The sequence below is a fragment of the Acartia tonsa genome, chromosome 9, assembly GCF_053477335.1.
Source record: "Acartia tonsa isolate MP-2025a chromosome 9, ASM5347733v1, whole genome shotgun sequence".
Lineage (NCBI taxonomy): Eukaryota > Metazoa > Arthropoda > Copepoda > Calanoida > Acartiidae > Acartia > Acartia tonsa.
Genome location: NC_137268.1, coordinates 9,818,551 through 9,839,123, shown reverse-complemented (window position 1 = coordinate 9,839,123; position 20,573 = coordinate 9,818,551). Strand labels below are relative to the sequence as shown.

Below are 20,573 nucleotides of genomic sequence, written 5' to 3'. Positions count from 1 at the left end.
AAGAATATCAATAGATTTTAATAAATCATTATCAAATGCTTCTAGGAAATTGATATTGAAGTATTATTGAGCTAAGTAATAAAATACCTTTATTACAATTTTAATAAAAAAAAATTACCTGTTTTTCATATTCTTTTAACTTGACTAAACTTCTTGCCATTTGTTCTCGCACATTTCTAAAAATAAATATTAATATAATATCTATTTTGATAGATTTTAAAATCTCGATTGACGTAATATTAGATGGAATAAGACGTCAATCGACATAGTTTGGCCAAACGTTTGAACATTTGTCAATTTTTTTGGAGACACTAAAAGCTGGCTGCTTATGTTTATGTTCATTTGTCATACCGTCTTTAGAGCTTCGCTTTTTGGATCTTGTCATTCTTGTTCATTAACAAATTAAATATTTTAATAACTAAACTGATTTTTTTAATAGGGCAAATAGTAATTTTCATGTTTATAGACATGTTTTAAAAAATTAGATCTGAAATGAAGAGCAAATTTAGTTACTTCAAAAAAAATTGTCTAAACATTTTTCTTTGCTTACTAATAATGAATTCATCAAAAAAGTTTTTAGCTCAATTAAGTTAAAACATAATTATAACTATAAGAATTCATAGACGTCCAAAGGGAATGAAAGGGTAAAGAGAATTTGGATCATGGAAAGAAAACAAAGTCATTCCTAAATTAGGACAGAAGTCACCTTCCTAGGAAGGACATAAGTAGCCTTCCTTAAGTGAGAATTTGTTAGATGAAGGGCATAACATGCCTCCCTGAACAAAGATTTTGCAAGATTGAGGACATAAGTAGCCTTCCTTCACCTCACAAAACCTAGCTTTTTGATCCTTCACATAGCAAAATCTTGCATAAAATTGGTTTTTGGTCCATCACATAGCAAAATATTGCAAAACATAGCAAATTCTTGCAAAACATAGCAAATTCTTGCAAAACATAGCAAATTCTTACAAAACATAGCAAATTTTTACAAAACATAGCAAATTTCTAAAACTTAGCTTTTCTGTCCTTCACATAGCTAATTCTTGCATAACATAGCAAATTCTTACAAAAAATAGCTAATTCTTGCAAAACATAGCAAATTCTTACAAAACATAGCGAATTTTTGCAATGAGGGTCCCAAATTCAAAAACGAATTTTCAGTGCGATCCGACCACCGGTTCTTGAGATATGGTGACCTGGTGTCATTGGTACTGATGGTAAGATTTGGGAAATGGTTCGAATCCTTGTTTTGTAAGAATTTGCTATGTTTTGCAAGAATTAGCTATGTGAAGGACAGAAAAGCTAAGTTTTCCAAGAATTTGCTATGTTTTGCAAGAATTTGCTATGTTTTGCAAGAATTTGCTATGTTTTGCAAGAATTTGCTATGTTTTGCAAGAATTTGCTATGTTTTGTAAGAATTTGCTATGTTTTGCAAGAATTTGCTATGTGAAGGACAGAAAAGCTAAGTTTTCCAAGAATTTGCTATGTTTTGCAAGAATTTGCTATGTTTTGCAAGAATTTGCTATGTTTTGCAAGAATTTGCTATGTTTTGCAAGATGAAGGACATAAGCAGCCTTCCTAATGTAAGAATTTGTCAGACAAAGGACATAAGTCACCTCCCTTAAGTTAGATTTTGTTAGATGAAGGACATAAGTAGCCTTCTTTAGATCAATTTCCAGTGACTTCTGTCCTAATTAGGAATGACTTTGTTTTCTTTCCATGATCCGAGAATTTTAACCCCCTCAAACTTTGAACCCCTCATTTTAACCCTCTCAAAAATTTGAAACAATATACAGCATGACCCTCGAAAAAGTATTTTTAAGCATCTGCAGCCTATATTTCTCAATAAAATATTAAAAGATTCACATGTACTTGTTTTCTATAATTTTCTACATCAAAGGATATCAAAATATTTTTTTTACATCAATTAACAGCCGAGATTTTTAAAGCCAAAGTTTGGAAAAAGTGCTTGAGAAACTGGATATTGCTAAATATTTCTTAGTTTTTATTAGTATATTACTTTTTATCAACCAGTTAAAAAACAAATAAGAAAGAAGAGCAAGTTTACAATTGATACATTTTTTATTGCATTAAAAAACGTTACTTTTACATACAAAAAAACTACTTTTCAAATTTTACTGAATACATTTTTCTTATAACCATTTTCCCTCAAATCTTATAATATCTCCCACTTATTAATATGACCTTAAATAAACCCCTCCCCAATTTATGCTCGTTACCGGAAGTATTAGCGCAACCTTTACCAATAGATTCACGCCCACTCATCAAATTAATCTAAGACACATAAAAATCATTTAAATTGTTAAATGTTCAATAAAAGTTTGTAGCTGTAACTTTTGGGTTTTTTAACTTATTTTGATAAAATAAAAAGTGTTTGATTTCTGTTTATGTAAACTTTCAATTTGCTACTATTTTTTATAGGATTTCTTTCTGTAAGGGTGTTTTAGCAATTTACACTAATCTAAAAATGCCTTTTAGAGCAAGTGAAAAAAGTGCTTTCACCATGAAATAAATTTCTTAGAAACATCTTTATATAAGTTTTATAAAAAGTATCGAAATTATGAGGAAAACACGTCATTTCACTTTAAAAAAAACATTTTTCTTGAAAAGTTACATTTTCCTCAGCCACTTTTTCAAAACTTTGGCTCTAAAAATCTCAGCTGTTAATTGATGTAAAAAAAATATTTTTATATCTACTTATGTGGAAATCTACAGAGAACAAGGACATATACATTTTTTGATAATTCATTGAGAAATATGGGCTGCAGATGCTTAAAAATACTTTTTCGAGGGTCATGCTGTATTAGATTACCGCCAACCCCAAATCTTTGAAAACCTCTTCATTTACCCACACCTAAAAATTAAAAACTTGGACGTACCTGTCCTGTAAGAGTATAGCCCCTACCTGAGTGTATTTGTGCTCATTTCCGAGCTGATACTGCCAATACTGTTGGTATCTATGTCCACATCCAGCTTGTAGGGTATACTCGATGGTAATGATGCTAGGTATGCCTAAAATATAATTTCATTGATTCATGTTAATGTAATGGATAAGTTAGATATGTCTCTTCAAGCACAGTAACAACCCCAAATATACGTATTTAAATATGGGGGCTTGGTTGAATTTTTATTTGATTCGTTTGTTTATTAGTTTAGGTTAGATTATTTTGACTACTGGGAACCCTTTAGGGTTAGGGCATAGGACCCCCCCCCCCCCTATTATTTTTGTTTATTTACAAAATAAGGGCGATACATGGAAACTGTCCCAATTTTGTATAACTTTTGCGGAACATGTTCCAGTTACGTCATATTTTTCTTTCCCGAAAAAGGGAAGGGGGAAATAAAAAAAAAGGGAAGGGGGAAAGAAAAAAGAGATGGGAGAAAAGGGGGTTTTCCCCATCTCTTTTGAAGAGATTTTCTTCCCCCCTTCCCTTTTTCGGGAAAGAAAAATATGACGTAACTGGAACATGTTCCGCAAAAGTTATACAAAATTGGGACAGTTTCCATGGTGTCAATAAGGGCGAGTGTTCAATGCTGAATAGTAAACAGTATTTATACAAATGAAAAAGCCGACCTGTGAGCAACATTACAGATGGAAGGACAGACGGACAGACAGAGAAGCTTTATTTATAAAAATATTTATATTTTGAATTCTTTATTGAATTAATGCATGAGAAATATTTCAAATATTATTTTGCTTGTTTTGAATTTATATTCAAATTTAGATTTTTACAACCGTATTAAAATCATTTTAAGGACAAATTAATCTGTAATGTTAGATAGGGTATAAAGCATAGAATAAAATAATAGAATAAGGCCTGAGTAGAAATGATAATCTTAAGAAATCTACTAATGTACTTATCCGCCAGTAAAAATAAAACAGTACTTTTAAAATCGTTTAAGATTTTCTATGTTGATAACATCTTGAACATGCATTTTGTTAAAAGAATAAAAAAAAAGATTTTTCTCGTATTTATTCGAATCCGGTGGATAGGAACCGGTTCTCATCCATACGAAAAAACTATGTCTAGCATCGTATTATATCCAGTTTTCTACGAATATAGAAATGTACAATCATAAAATTAAAACCAGTTTTTTTAGCCGGTGCCTCTGGCACCTCGGGGCTAAAAAAAACTAGTTTTAATCTTATAATTGTACATTCTATATCCGCGGAAAGCTGTTTATAATACAATGCGAGAAATAACTATTATTCTGTGATAAAATAACGTGGGCTAACTAATGCATAAGGATATCACATAAATGTCTTTCTCAATCCAAAATATGTTCAAATGGTCGATAAGATTTAGTCACAAGATTTGTACATAAAATATATTACTAACAAGGAATTAAAAAAAAACGCAGCAATAACAATATGACTAAAACCAATTAATATTAATGCAGAGACATAGGAATTGTTCTATTGGAGATCAATTAGTCGTCCAAAAATAGTTTTACATCTATTGCTTCCCCAAAATTTTGAGGGAATATAAACAGCATTAATTTTGACACTTTTTTCCTTTTTTAGAGAAGCTTTTTTAGGTTAATGTTTATGTGGGAAAAGGGGTAGGTTAATAAACCTAATTAAAAGCCAAACAAACCTCCACTCCTATATTGGATAAACGTCAAAGCTTTTTTAAATGGATTGGTATCCGCCCCCCCCCCCCCCCTGGGGTGGGGGTTGTTACAACTCCCTTCAGTAAGCTCCTTATCTTAAATTGTGGGAAATATTAAAGTCTTAGAATCTATAAACAAATTTTAAAAATAATTCTTTGCCTCCATATTCAGGTTGCTGCAAGGATCCAAAAACTGAAAAATCATTGCAGCGTGGTTATAAACAAGCTGTAGAAATTAATATTAAAATAGCTATATCAAGTTTTATATGATGTGTTTGAAATAAATTAAAAATAAGAGTTTTTTATTTGCCAAACCCCTGTTCTAACCCTGTGGGGCCTTTACCTACGGTGACCGTAGAATCTAATATAACCTGACCTAACCTGACCTAGGGTAGTAGACAAACAATTAACAGCGCCCCTAGTATATAGCGGCACTGTATTCTAAATGGCAGGGTAGTCCAGAAAAATATCCTAAAACCATATTGGAACCTATTTGAAGCTGCCCTAAAAGAGAGTACTCAATAAGTCCAGTAATTAACGAAATCTTAAGCATCTGACAAAAACACCTTACCACTTATAAAAATTATCAAAATAGGAGGATTATATTTGCTGTAACAAGTTTGGTAGACAGACAGACAGATAAACAGCTGACTTGAAAAGTCGTTTTGCTACTTTTTAAACGTAACGTTATTGATGAAACACTATGCCACCCTCTGGTATCCATATTTGGGTAGCAATAAAAGTGATTAGAACGAATCTTGAAGCTTTGCATAATTTTTAGTTCTTAGGTACACAAAACAACAAAAAATTACGTAAAGAATCTGGAAAGTTTTCTTTAAAGACAATTCAATTTCAATATCCTAAATACATAGTAATAATATTTTTGTCTGATTCTTTAGATCTCGGAAATGCTTGGTCTTATCTGATGATGACAAATTTAGTCAAAGTGTAATGAAATACGAGGAAATCAATATTTATACATATACTAAAGTCTTTAGATGGTTTTAGGCTTTTTTTATGTGCTTCTCTACCCCAGACCCCTTAGATGCTAAGGGGCGCACCCGCTAGTAAATAAAAATATAAATATTAAATTTTGGCTAAAAATACACATAATTTTATTTCCTTAGCTAAATGTAAAAAGAATATACAAATAATCGACAATTTTCCTTTTATAAAAAGCTTTAAATTTGCATTTTTATAATTTAATAGATGGTTGTACTTTTGTAACCCTAAGAATATTCTAAATTTAAATTATCCTTTATTTTTTTTAGTTAACTCTCATCGTAATATCCTTTAACATGGGTTTTGGACAACAGGCACCCCCCCTCTCATGCCCTTACAAATTTAACTTTTTAAGAAGCTTGGTTATAACCCCTGCGGAAGCATTAGCATAAAATTACTAACCTTCCCTTGAATGGGGATTAATGATATTTTTTATGGTTCAAATTTAATTTGAGGAGGCATGCCTAACTCTCCCCTTTACTAACACCTACGTGTTCATCATGTACCTAAAACTTGAGCCTTAAAAATATTCTTTAATCCTTTTTTTCTTTATATGGTTTGACGGCAATTAAAACTCTGCGCTTTTTTTCTGTTCACTTTTCATTCTTAATTATGAACCAGGGATAAGAGAAATAACATTAGTAGACATAATGTAATAGTTATCTCTTTCATCGTATTATAAACAGCTTTCCGCGGATATAGAATGTACAATTATAAGATTAAAACTGGGCTAAAAAAACTGGTTTCAATCTTATGATTGTACATTTTTATATTCGTAGAAAGCTGGATACAATACGATGCTAGACATAGTTTTTTCGTATAGAACAGAACCTGTTCCTACCCACCGGATTCGAATGAATACGAGAAAAGCAATTACAAAGTTTTACAAAGTTTTTGAAAGGTTAGCTTGGGCTAATAATTTGAAAAAAGACTTTTCTTTTAATCATCAATAGACAGGTTTAGGTATCCCTAATCTTGACAAAGATAAGTTAAGGCTAGCCTTATATTGATATGAGAGGTTTATGTAAGACTAAAGTATACCTATCAATATCTTTACCTAAGCTTGACATTACTAAATCTAAGGGTAGCCTATACTCCCTTTAATAAAGTAAGGCTAAGGAACCCCTTATTTTTAAGAGGTCCTTAAAAAATCGTTTGTGATTCCCTCTAAAAACTCACAAATTGTGGATAATATTTAGGTTATTGTAATAGCAGGTTTTACTTCTATTAAAACTTCTGTACAATAAGTTAAATTACAGGAACGAGAAATTCTAGTAATTTTAGTAGTATTTAGGTAATATTATATTTAGTCGCAATGTCAAAGTAAATTACTGGTAAATTGAAACCTGAAACGTTTTTTTCAATGAATATGCATGACCAAATCCAATAAATAATTGATTAATAGATTTTTCTATATAAAAAGTTAGACAAAATACTACACGATTTCTTAGGCTAGACTAGAAATTAGGATTTTTTAGTATTATCTTAAATGTAAGACTTGTAGAAAAAATGCACAAAATCTGAACCAAAACATTTCTTTAATCCCTAGGCAAAAATAAGATGTCTTTTCATCTTGTACTTTTTAAGGTGGATGGATGATAGTTAATTAGATATTTTTCTGCATTAAATTTTGGTTCGGATAAACAGATATTTTATATTTAAATTTAAGTATTTTATACGCCTGTCTGTCCTTAAATTTATATTCATTTACATTGGTATTAACTATCATCATTTGAACTAAATTTGTTAGAAGCTTCAAAGTGTGTGAATGTTCTTTTGTTATTCAATATCTCCTAAACGGATACAATGTAGTTTCTTAAAAATGTATTATCTTAAACTTCTATTGAAATTAATAATTAATGGGCTAGCCCCAAAAATCTAGAGGCTCTGTATTTGAAGTGGTAGGAAGGAGGGAGAAAACTAGCATCAAACCATACCAAAATTTGATTTAATCAGACTGAAAAAAGTATTTGAAAATATGAAGCCTACATAAAATAGAGAACCAAATCGACTCAATGATCTTAACAAACAGACAAAAAACCTTAATACTTTATATAATAGGTTTATAATTGTCTGTTCGTTGGTTAAACTATTCTCCTACCTCTGGAGAAATCTGAACATTATAGGGAAGGGCCGAGGAATTTGTTGATACACTGGAAATTGATGAATTGGACAGGTGACGGGATAGTTTGTCTAAATTATAAAAATCATATTTTTATTGAACCACCAATCTATAATCTATCTATTATTAGATTTATCTATCCTTAGTATCAATTTTTATATTTCTTACTAATTACCTTTCTATCTATCTTTATATCTATCGATAAATCTTTATATTAATCTATCTCTCGATCCTACTAATCATCTTTCAATTCATGTACTTATCTATCTATTCAGTATCCATATCTTGCCAATCTATCTATCCATCTCTTACCATCTATCTATATTCTAATCCATACATATATTTATCTATCCTTCTCTGACTATCTATCTATATTTCAATCTAACCACATATATAATTCTGTCCATCCATCCATCTTTGTATCTACCTATCTTTCAATACATCCCTTCATCCATCTGTTTATCTAACTATCTAACATACCCATGCCATCAGGAGAGCCCAGCTGTGCACGCGGGAAAGTAGAATAGTTCAATTTTTTGTCCCTAGGTGTGCTAGTGATGCCGTTCATATGGTCGAAATCAGACACAGGTGACTTGTCTGGAGATGATTTATATTGATCCAGGGTTTCCTGAAAAAAAACATCATATTTATATTAGATTTGTAGAATGTATATAGCATGTTTGAATGTCCTGTCATACAAGTTTCGCTCCATCCCTATTTTGACCTAAATTGAAAATAATGAAAGGAGGGCCCGGGGGTGGGGATGTTTGTTAAATTTTTAGGTTATAATGGGTACAGAGAAGCCACAGGGTTAGGCATATCGAAAACTCTTTCCTAATTCGCCATTTATTTCAAATACAAAAGCGGTAGGGTCTATGATTCCTTTGATTTTTGAGGGAACGCAGCGAAAAGCATGACACTGAAAACTAACCTGAAAGCTAATCATACTCTCTCTGAGGGCATCTCTAACCATCTGCTGACTAGAAAGGTCAGGATTGAAGCGCCGCACTCCGCCTGCAAAAAAATATTCTTTATTAATTTGTTTAAAACAAGGACAATTTCGTTAAAAAACTATTTAGATAAAAAGAACTATAAAACAACATTAAGATAGACAATCAAATTTACAAATTTAGTGATATTGGAGTATATTATACATTAAGTAGGAACTATATACTTGATTGTCTTTTAGGTACAGACGTATTTACATAAATTATAAAGTAGTTTCGACACTTATACGAAAATACGATAATGTAAAAATAGATCACCTTTGGAGAAAAAAAATGGCGTCTTTATTACCTATACTCAAATCTAACTCATGGGGGCGTTCCAGGCTTGCGGTAGCACTGCGCGACATCAGCGAATTTCCCGCGGATCCCCGCATGTAGGAGGATGATTTGGCCGCAGAACTTTCCGCGCTCCGCAGGCCCATCAAGGTCTCCAATGTTTTTCGCTGTTTTCGCCGCATTTTCCGCAGTTCTACAAAAGAAGAAATCCAAATGATTATAGTAATTTAAATTCTGTCTATTAGTTTATAGAATAATACGATGTCGTTCTGTCTATCCGCCGAAATCTCCAAAATTAAGGTCTTTTAGTCATTGAAATTTTTTCAAAAGAAATCTACACATTGTATAGGAAACTAGCGGCTGCACCACTAGTATCTAGCGGGAGCTGTATTAAAAGGGACAGCAAGTGAGTGTAAAAATAGCTTAAAACCAACCTAAGACTTATATATAAAATGAAATAGCCTAAAACCATCAGAGGATCTATGTGAAGCTTTGCTAAAATAGAAAACCTAATCTGTTCAGTAGTTATTAAGATCTTAAGCTTCATACAAAAAACCTTACTACTTTATACAGTACTAGCGTCTGTGGCCCTAGCATCTAGAGACCCTATATTCGAAGGGATATGGAAGGGCAGAAAAATAGCCTAAAACAATACCCAGGCTTATTTATGAAAATATAATAGCCTAAAATCATCTCAGGGCCAATAAGAAGCTTCCCTTTAAAGAATAACCATATCGGTTCAGTGGTTAGCGAGATCATTCGCTACAAACAAAAAAATATTAGTACTTTATATTATAGGAAGGATAAAGGTTTACTATCAATTTTTACCTTTTAATTTGAGTAAGCTTTCTTCTGAAGCGGCATCAGACGCTGAACACACACGCAGAAAGTCCAAATCCAAGTGATAGCCAAATGGCAGTGGTACCTAGAAAAATAGATAGTTAGATATACAGATAGATAGATAGCAAAATGGTGGTGCCTAAATAGATAGATACAAGATGGCTATATGTCTAAACATAATTGATAACCAAATGGCAGTGGAACTTACAAAGACATATAGTCGTATAGACAGTTATACAAATAGATACCAAATAACTAGAGCCAATTCCAAGTGATAACCAAATGGCAGTGGTACATAGAAAGATAGATAGTAAGATAGATAGCTCAGCTAAAGTCCTAGTGTAATTACCATAATTAAAATATTTTATACCTCAAATTTAGGGTCATTAGGATTTCTATGTTGTTCTGGAGTTAATGGCTGCTGGCGAATATTACCGCTGTTCATAGGACTCCCCGGGGACTGGCGCAAATTAGCGCTGTTCATGTGGTGACCATTCAAGGGTTGGTTGTGTGCTGGGGTACCTTGTGGTGGACTTGTAGCTCCTGGTATGTTTCCATTCACCTAGATTAGATTTTAATTATTTAACTAATTCTATATTGTTTGAGCCACTCTTATTATAGCTGGATTGGGTGGTTCAAACAAGCAGCGTTCAAGTTTTCAACCAATGATTGTTATCTACATAATTGGGGAAGTATATCAAGTTATTATCTATAGTCGTATCCCTAGAGAACTCCTGTATATTATCTGGATCATGGAAAGAAAACGAAGTAGCAGGTTTCTTCGTATTTTCACAATAGCCTTTTTGCTATTTCTGGGCTCTAAATTTGCGGTACAATCATCAACATTTACCTAACCTAACACAAATTAACCTATCCAAAGCTACTATGAAAACCGCTACTTCGTTTTCTTTCCATGATCTTAATACCTTTCTATATAGGTTATCTAAATTCTATCGATCTATTTATCTGTTGCATATGTACCTCCATGAAATAGTTCCTATTATGACCAGGGCTCGTATTTGTACTGGAGGCGTTTCTCTGAAATTATAAGGACGATTACATCCAATAATAACGCAGCAATAACAAGCTAACTACATATTTCATTATCTAAGGTTTATTACTACAAGATATTTACTATGAAGTGTGATTTATTAATTAATAACAAGTTTGGGGACTTTTTCTAATTTGATTGGTTGGGTATTAAGTTGAGTATTCAAACGTTTCAACAGCTAATTTTAATCTACAGAAGGGGTAATTTTGTGTGTTGGGGATTGGGGATGGGCATCAATTTATCGGCCATTGTCTAATTCCATTTAAATCTCTGGTTTAACAAAAGCATTACAGACTGCGTTCATAGGCTTTAATAGTAAATTCAAAAATACAACATTTGTTTTTTTAAAAAATCAGGGGTAGCTTAAAACCATGACAGAACCAGTTGGTGTATTCCATGAAAAGCAAAACCTAATTGGTTTCCGAGATCTTATTTGACAGACATTGTTATAATCTATATTATACCTGGAAGCTGTTGGACAAAATGCTGCCGTTTGTGATGGTCCTAACCGGGGAGGCTCTGGTCGTTGTATGGCCTCCATGTTGGCCTCTGGCCGGCTGCTGGGTGCCTCGGAGGTCAGGACTGCCAAGCTGGTGGCCGCCGAGACCAACACGAAGGTTGACAGAGGTTGTGTAGCTTCTGTTTAGAGGGTCCTAGATAAATATGTAGCTTAGCTTAAAGTAAAAAAAATATTTATTTTTATCTCTGTTTCTCTAAGATTCTTTATATGTCGTTTTTCTATGCATTTTTTCTCTTTCTATGTTTTCCTAACTTTTTTTATTCATACCCCTTCTCTCTCTTCTTAAATTTTCTATAAATTTCTTTCATTGTTCTTAACTGTTTTCATACATTCATAAATAACTGTATAACACTTTACTTTTCTTTTTGCACCAAACAAATAACTATACTATCATTGCATATATTAATTACCAGTTTAACTGGGATTCGAATCCTGAAACTTACCTGTAAAGGACCGGGCGATGTCTTCATTTTCAATATTCGTTGTTCTTTCTGAGGTGGATACTTAAAAACATCAAAAACACTTGAAGACACGTTCGACGACTCAGTCTTCCACGAGTCGAGGTTAGATTTTTACCTCTTCTTAAAAACACTTCAAGACACGTTTGAAGACACGTCAAGTTTTGTGTAGTTTCGCGTAATTTTCCGTTAAAAAATCCTACTGCTTTCCCACCTAGTATTCTGTCATTAATAAGAGTTCACAACTTTTTTTCTTAAGTTTTTTTTACATTTTTTCAAAATGAAAATCACAAGCGATTTCGCACCTAGCATTTAGGAACTCTATATTTGAAGGGTAGAAAATAGCATAAAACCATTTATAATTGGATATTGTATTGTATAACAAACAATTTTCAATGAATAATAAAATAAAGCTTCGGTCCCTCGGAAAATAGCAATTGATAATAAACTTATGATATTTAATTTTACTATCCGTGGAAATATTAAATAAATATTTAAATAAAAAAATTTGTAAAAATACTTGTTTGTCCCCCTATGACCTCCTACTGAAGGAAAGTGCCTATTTTACAGACTAACATACACACACTGTTCGATGTAAATTGAGAACACTTCGAAGACGTCTTCAACTACCTACTTGAAGACTTGTCTTCAAAGAGTAGCTCTTCAAGAAAAAGTTTTTAAGAATTACTTTTTGCCAAAATACTTGAAGACTACAAGACTTCAAGACGTCGACAATGGTTTAAGTATCCACCTCTGGGGGTTCTTTCAGGGGATTTTGCAGGGGGTGGTAGATTTGGGGGGTTGGGTTAGGTCACGTGGCAGTTATTGTCTCCGAATCCGTAGGGTGTTTGCATGCAGGGCAAACAAACCAAGCATTTTTACAGATATTTACATTCAGGCTTAATTCTGTAAATAAAAATATATAGTTATATTCTATTACTACTCATTTCCTTAAGCTGCATTTTTCAAAAACATTTTCAGTCTTTTAAAAATAAGAAAATATCATAGGTCTAAAGGGATAAGACAATAGCGATAAATTTTAGTTTAGTTGACCCAAGGGGCCTAAGGCCCAGGTCAATAAATAATTTTGTGATGAAAAGTTCCTATAATATTGGAAAATTGTCTATTCTACGATAAATGATTGATCAGTATGGGTAAGACAGAGTTTGGTCAACATAATAAGAGTAAAAACAAACCATATCTATAGAATATCTGCACTTTTCAAAAACGTATCATTACAAATTTCAACATTGTTTTTATTATTTTTTATTGCTTTAATGTTATTTGGACACTAATTGAATAAAAGCAAGTGTTAGACTAATTAATAAAACAAAATGTCATTAAAAAGTAATAAAATTGTGTTGTTGATAAATTTTATTTTTTTTCAAGTAACGGAGCTAACAAACTACAGCATGTGCATTAGAACGTCTTGCGTCTTATTGTAAGACCCAGGGAGGGAGGTAACAATAACATTGGGCTGTTTATTATGAACCTAGTAAAAGTGGCTGACTCAGATTATGACGTCAAAAAAAAATAACTAATGAGAGACCAATATAAATTTTATTATTGGTCAATTACAGTGTATACTGGCCTCTCATTGGCTAATTTTTTTTACGTCATAATCTGAGTAAGACACTTTTACTAGGTTCTTTATTATACTAGTCCCCAAAGTTTTCTTATAAAGTATAACTTTTCTTATTCGTTGTCTTAACAATGTTGCGGACTCTTATTGAATTTTGATTGGTTGGTTCATTTTTTTGAGTGTCCAAAACTAATTGTAATCCACAGAAAGAGTAATTTTATATATCATCATTGGGATCTTGGGTCTTGAAAATACTGATTTTATTAAGAAAATTTATTTTTAGAAAAATACTAAAGAAAAGTAATTCTTTTCAGAAAAAAGAATTATCATACAATAAGAATTAATATAACATTAATAGTTATTTCTCGTATCGTATTATAAACGGCTTTCCGCGGATATAGAATGTACAATTATAAGATTAAAACTAGTTTTTTTTAGCCCCGTGGTGCCGGAGGCACCGGCTAAAAAAACTGGTTTTAATCTTATGATTGTACATTTCTATATTCGTAGAAAACTGGATATAATACGATGCTAGACATCCGGCACCACGGGGCTAAAAAAACTAGTTTTAATCTTATGATTGTACATTTCTATATTCGTAGAAAACTGGATACACAGGTCTCCTTAATAAAACCTTAGATTAAAAAAAATCTCCAAAGAAACGGACAACGGGGCCTTCAAATAGGGCACAGTGGTGGTTAGAATCCGTTGGAGATTAAATCTTAGCTGCTCCTTCTTGCCAGATATTGCAATTTTAAGTTTTGCGGTAAAAATGCCTAAAATTACAAGAATTCCAAGGATATATGCATACATGAACACCTTAATTCATCAAATAAAAAGGTGAGTTTAACATTTGAGGAGTTTAGATGTCTCTGCATATGTAAACTACACAGTCCCTCCCCATTTAGAAAATTTTAAAACTTTGAAAAAATTATTTTAACAAGAGTAATGAAAAAGGTACAATGTCTAGTTTATAACTTTAAGCTAGAAGCTGTTACCCTGTAACCAGTAGAAAAAACCTCAGTTCAAGTTTACATATAGCTAAAGTTAGTTTTTAAAATACTCATAACCCCCTCCCCCCCTTTAACCCCACCCCTTACAGCCCATAAATTTAAGGGGGAAGAGGGCGGAGGGGGGGGGGGGCAAAGTAATAGTATTATGTTTTACTCACAACTACTTGAAGTATTGTGAGAAAAATTTATATGTAAGATTCTTAGGCCCCAAGTTTCTGTTGTTGACTACCCCCACCCCCCCCCCCTAATCTAATAGGAAGGGGGTGAAGGGGCAGAGTTCTTTAGATATCAATAAAGAAATATATAAGCTTTAGTACATGAACTTTAGTAGGCATCAAAATCTCTTACAAATATTGCTGCAACCAACCCCCTCTATCTGTTAGAAATAGTGACTAATGGCATAGGTAAATAATATTGTGCATAATTTAGAAACCTCTAGAGATATTCAGGGTTATTATTTTAACTTACATAGGCCCATATTTACTTTTTAAATATCTATTCCAACTACAACCCTTATATCTATTCAAAATGCATAATCTCCTCCTACCTATTGGACTAATAAAAGAAATATTGTCAACCCATTGCTCCTTCCCCAAACATTGAATAGGTAATACATATAGAGCAATTTGAAATCTAAAAGCTTTATTCCAAAGTTTGCTCCTTAATGCTTTAGTGGTTCCTGAGTAAAACACAGGTGGTGAGATTTTATGGAGGGTAGCTTAAGAGTGAGGGGGAGGGCAAGCAATAATTTAATATTATTTTTATGGGGGTGGAGGAAATTGTGCAGCAATATAATTTTTCTGGATGGGGTTGGTTGAAGTGGGGGAAAGGTCAGAAATATTTGTTCAAGTATGAAGTAATTATGGACCTACTAAAGTTTAAATCCAAAAGGGTATTGTTATACTTGCTTCTATTACTTAATTGGAGGGGGGGGGGGGAGGGAGATTGTAAAGCAATACGGAGGGAAGGGGGGCTTGGAGGGGGGGTTTCAGCAAATTTTGTAAAAGTTGCTTTTGACCTACCAAAGCATATCTCAAAGGTTTGCTTTGCTGCTATAATTCTAGCGGTTTTTTTAGTAACACAACAGAGTAGTACTGTTCAGCTGCAACCCTCCCCCCTTTCTCTCTTTGCAAAATGTTATGTTTTTGATTTATGAGGGGAGGGGAAGAGGTCAGCAATATATGTAAAAGTGCTTTGGGTCCTACAACAAATCCAAAAGCTTATATATATCTAATAGTTTTTTAAAACATATTAGAATGATCTTCTGCCACCCCCCCCCCACCCCCTCCATTATGTTAGGACAAAGGGGAGGGGGGGAAAAGGTGGTCAACATAATTTCTACAAACTTTTGGCCTAAAAACCTTACATAAAATTTTTTCCCACTATACTTCAATTAGTTTTTGAGAAACATAATAGCATTACTATGCTTCCCCCCTCCCTCCACCCTAAAGTTTGTAGGTTGTGAGAGTATGGGGGGGGGGGGGGAGGGGGAGCAATAATACTAAAAGTAACTTGGGCCATATGTAAACTTAAACTGAAGTTTTTTCTTCTGGTTCCAGGGTAACAGCCTTTAGGATAAAGTTGTAAATTGGACAAACCTCTTTAAGCTTATAGTACCTTATTTATTACTCTTATTGAAGTTAAAAACATCATTTAAAGTAGTAGAAATTGTTTTGAATGGGGATGAAGTGTGTAGTTTACATATGAAGAGATATCTTAACTCTTCAAATGTTAAAATCACCCTTTTTATTTGATGAATTAAGGTGTTCATGTATGCATATATCCTTGGAATCCTTGCAATTTTAGGCATTTTTACCACAAAACTTCAAATTGCAATATCTGGCAAGAAGGAGCAGCTAAGATTTAATCTCCAACGGATTCTAACCACCACTGTGCCCTATTTGAAGGCCCCGTTGTTCGTTTCTTTGGAGATTTTTTTTAATCTAAGGTTTTGTTAAGGAGACCTGTGGATATAATACGATGCTAGACATAGTTTTTTCGTATGGATGAGAACCGGTTCCTATCCACCGGATTTGAATGAACACGAAAAAAGATATTCTTATTATTTTTTACTAAGTAAAGCTAGTTCAATAAAACACTTCTTAATATTGAATTTATCGCGAAGAAGGGTCCAATAACCAGGTTATTTGCAGGATGGAATAAGACAATGGCAGATTAATTGATTATGATACACAAAATGGGACATTAGGCTGTTTATTATATTAGTCCCCTAAATTTTTATAAAAATATTTTCTTATTCGTTAACTTAATAACTTTGGCGCCTTTTATCGAATTTTGATTGGTTGGTTCATTAAGTACAAACTGTAATCCACAGCAGGAATAATTTTGTATATCCTTATTGGGGATGTGCATTAATTTATTGGCCATTCTCGTATCCCTTTAGATCCTTGGATAGTATGAGTCAATATAATTAAAACTTTAAATCACAAAAGTTTTGTTAAAATAAGAAGTATTCGTCCTTGTTTTAGAGCCTTTTTATAGAATGTTGTCATCCGTGTACAAAAATATTTAAAAATTTTTGACTTATGAGATCATGCTCTGAATAAAAATGCAAAGTCGGAGCCGAAAGAGAAATTTTGTGCAATTTCCTTTAATGTTAATTTGTTCTTGAAAATAAACCACCTAGATTAATTAAATACGATAACAGTAAAGTCACATTTTGAAGAAGATTGACTTTTCCATCTACAAAGTGCACCTAGAAGTATCTAGGGGCGTAGCCGATGCTCCTATAATAAAAAGTATTAGTAAATTGTTTTGTATGTTAAAATGGTTAAAATATCATTTTCAATGCAGTATTGTATAGGTCCTGCTGGAAAGGGCGTAAGTATACTTATACACCCTAGTTTTGGCTAGGTCAGGTTATATTAGGTAAATGGTAGCCTCGCAGGGTTTAAGTACCTGAAGTATAGGCCTTGCAATATTAGGGCCTTCTGCTGGGATAAGGCAACGGATAAAAAAATGTCACCTCTCCTTTATTTTCAATTTATTAAAAACATAAGGGGGTAGTAGGGGCCGCGTTTTATGTGCTCGCTGTTAATAAAGGGTTTCTAAAAGTTGGTGCTAAAATTTCGACGTGTATACCTTTGTGATTATGTACAGAGTAGTGAAAATTAACAAGGCCTTATTTAGATTACAAAAAGCTCCTCTTGAATTCGACTAAAGATGTTTTTTTATAGGAATTTTGACGGATTAAATCCTTATATAATAGTAACTGGATGTGTGTCTGTCTCTCTGTCATGTATACCCCGCTAAACCGATATGGTTCTTCTAAAAGTGTAGCTTCTCATTCCTGAGAAGGTCTATTACTATTATAGAAGAGGGTACCACAAACCTCCCAAGAGAAATCGCCTTTAGACTCCACCAAATTTAGTTTTTACTGTTTCTTTTTAAATTATAGTTGACATCATCATCAAAACAAATATACATACTGATATACATGTTTTCGTGGCAACGCCCCTTAAGGGGCGATTCGTCGTATTTTTAAGATGGCTTTTTATAGGTTAGGTTAGGTTATATTGGGTTAGGTGCTTGCCCCACAGTGTTAGGCAAATTGCCCCGCAGGGTTAGGGCCCCTCACAGGGACTAGAAATGGAGAAAAGCTACTGTGAAAAATACGAAGGGACTATACCCGAAGATTCTTGTTAAAGAGTAGTTGCGCTCGAAAATTATTCATGGATAATCTTATTCTTGGTATTTTGCAGACCTAATTAAACCGTGCAATGTCATTTCTCTATACATAACAAAAAATAATCTCCCACCAAATATTATATTCAATTTTTGTTCAACTTGTACAATTATTAAGTTAATCATTTCTTTTTTAAGTACTAGAAGATATTTCTGTGTGTATTCATATGCAAAGTAAAATATTAAAAATTGCTCGGCTTATAGGTCTACAATATAAGAAAAGTTTTAAATAGTCAGGTTTAAAGCTATTTTTTACCTCCCTTGAGAGAGAAGTGGTCACAAAAAATATTCATCTACCCTCCAATTTACTATTAATGTTAGGCATGTTTGGCATCTGAGGGGTAAGAAAAATCATCCGTAATGCACATAAAAAATATTGGTTGAAGAGTTTGGAGACTGCTAGTTCGACTCATTCCCAACCAATCAAGAATCAAAATATTGTTTGTCAACGAATGAGCATGTTTAAAAAACCTTGGGTTAATAAATAAATCATTATTGTGTGCAATACAAATCTATAAATTATGATAAGCAACCAACTTTATAATCTACTTAGTAACCACTTTTTTATTCCTCTCTCTATCTCTCTCTCTCTCTCTCACACACACATGCACACACACACATCTTTTCTTACTCGCATGATATCTTTAGCTGACAAAATGGTTGAAGATATGACGATATGGAACCCCCACGCTATTTTAATTCAGCATTATCCCTTTAATCGACTAGTGTTACCATTTATACCAACAATATTTTCTTTGAAATAAGAATGATAATATCCATAAGTTACAAAGATTCTAAATAAATGAGTTCATTATAAATTTAAAAATAGCCAAACAGATGGTCTGACTAAGTAAGTTTTATTTCAGATATCTATCTTTGATATCAGCTGAGAAAAAAATGAATCACACTAAACTCATATAAATTTGTCATAAAGATATTACAACAAATTTCAGACATATATCATTAATAGTAGCCGAAAAAATGAGTTTAATTTTTGCAAAATAAGTTATTCTACCCATATTTTTTATTTTGCAATATTCAAAAACAGAAACTTTCTTTTTAATGCATTTTAACTTTACTACTTTAGAAATACGTTTTTGGAATATTGAAATAATTAAATCAATTGCAAATATTTTTTTGCAGAAATCAATCAATAATTACCAAAAGTAGCGGAGCAACAAAGAGCAAACAGTTAATTACTTTAGATTAGGAAAGAAAGACAATAAGAATATGGAAAACACTTTACAGTAAAGACAGAGGGACGGACATACGAGAATCTCTAGCTGTTTATTATCCTAGTCCCCAAAGTTTATAATAAAGTTTTTCAATTCGTTGGTTTAACAACTTTGGGGAATTACTCAATTTTGATTGGTTGGTTAATTGGTTCAAGTGTCCAAAAGTTTCAACCACTGATTGTAATCCACAGAAGAGGTACTTTTGTGTTTCATCATTGGGGATGTATTTATATTTATCGGCCAATGTCTTATTCCTTTAGATCCCTAATCTATGCCATAATTTTGTCTTTGGAGGCTATAGAGTAGAGTAGTCATTTTGACAAAATAAATCAAAAATACAAATCGATAGATAAATAAGTAAATTTACAGACAGACAAAAAGTTTACAAATCAACTGATAAAGGAACATACAGACAGACATACAAAAAGTGGGGTGACAATTTAAATTAGTAAAGGAAGAATTGCATGCTTAAAGTAATATAATTTTAATCAAAAACTTGTTGCTATATCCAGTACAACATTAGAAAAATTTAGATTGACACAGTTTTTTCAAAAGAAAATCATTGAACTATTGAGGAGGTTTTGGTCTATTTTTCTGACCTACCTTACCCTCCCCCAGAGAAATAACTAGTATATAAATATACTAGCGGCTTCGCCCCTAGCCTCTAGGGGCTTTGCCTTTTTTTTTGGGGGGGGGGGGGGTAGTCGACCCCACTATTTTAATTTTAGTTTTAAAAAGAATTTTTTTTTTTTGAGGGGGGTATTTTCTTTTTTGGGGGGGGTTGGAGGTGTAAAGGAGAACCCGATAGGTTCAGTGGTTAGCGAAATCCTTCGCTACAAACAAACAAACAGACATCGTTCTACTTTGTATTATAGAAAATTGTGAAAAGATTTTAGATAGTTTATAATAGCTTTCGTAATATTAGTTTGCTTACCATTTAGGCGTTTGATTTCTTCGTTATGGGAAAGCTTTAGGATAGTTTTAGGCTAGTTTATTAATGAAATTAATGTCTTGGGATTATTTATAGGCTTTCTTTTCTGTCCCGTCCCTTTCCCAACGTAATTCAGAGCCCTTAGAAGCTAGAGGAAAACCAATAGTATAAGATATTAGGTAAGACCTTCTTTTAAA

The 20,573-nt window shown here is 32.7% G+C and overlaps 1 protein-coding gene across 1 annotated transcript in view; it reads right to left on the bottom strand.

Annotated features, from left to right (window-relative positions):
- The window catches only part of LOC145328180 (uncharacterized), a 45,422-nt gene extending 32,608 nt beyond the window's left edge, over positions 1-12,814 (bottom strand). Inside the window, exons 1-12 of the mRNA XM_080171769.1 lie at positions 12,667-12,814; positions 11,896-11,946; positions 11,397-11,585; positions 10,863-10,919; positions 10,252-10,443; positions 9,870-9,966; positions 9,055-9,234; positions 8,690-8,772; positions 8,239-8,386; positions 7,738-7,829; positions 2,927-3,033; positions 119-176 (exon numbers count right to left, since the gene is read on the bottom strand). Coding sequence (XP_080027895.1) covers positions 119-176; positions 2,927-3,033; positions 7,738-7,829; positions 8,239-8,386; positions 8,690-8,772; positions 9,055-9,234; positions 9,870-9,966; positions 10,252-10,443; positions 10,863-10,919; positions 11,397-11,585; positions 11,896-11,922 — 1,230 coding nt within the window. The 5' untranslated portion in view covers positions 11,923-11,946; positions 12,667-12,814. The remainder of the gene's footprint in view (positions 1-118; positions 177-2,926; positions 3,034-7,737; positions 7,830-8,238; positions 8,387-8,689; positions 8,773-9,054; positions 9,235-9,869; positions 9,967-10,251; positions 10,444-10,862; positions 10,920-11,396; positions 11,586-11,895; positions 11,947-12,666) is intronic.
- Between the last annotated feature and the right edge of the window lie 7,759 nt (positions 12,815-20,573).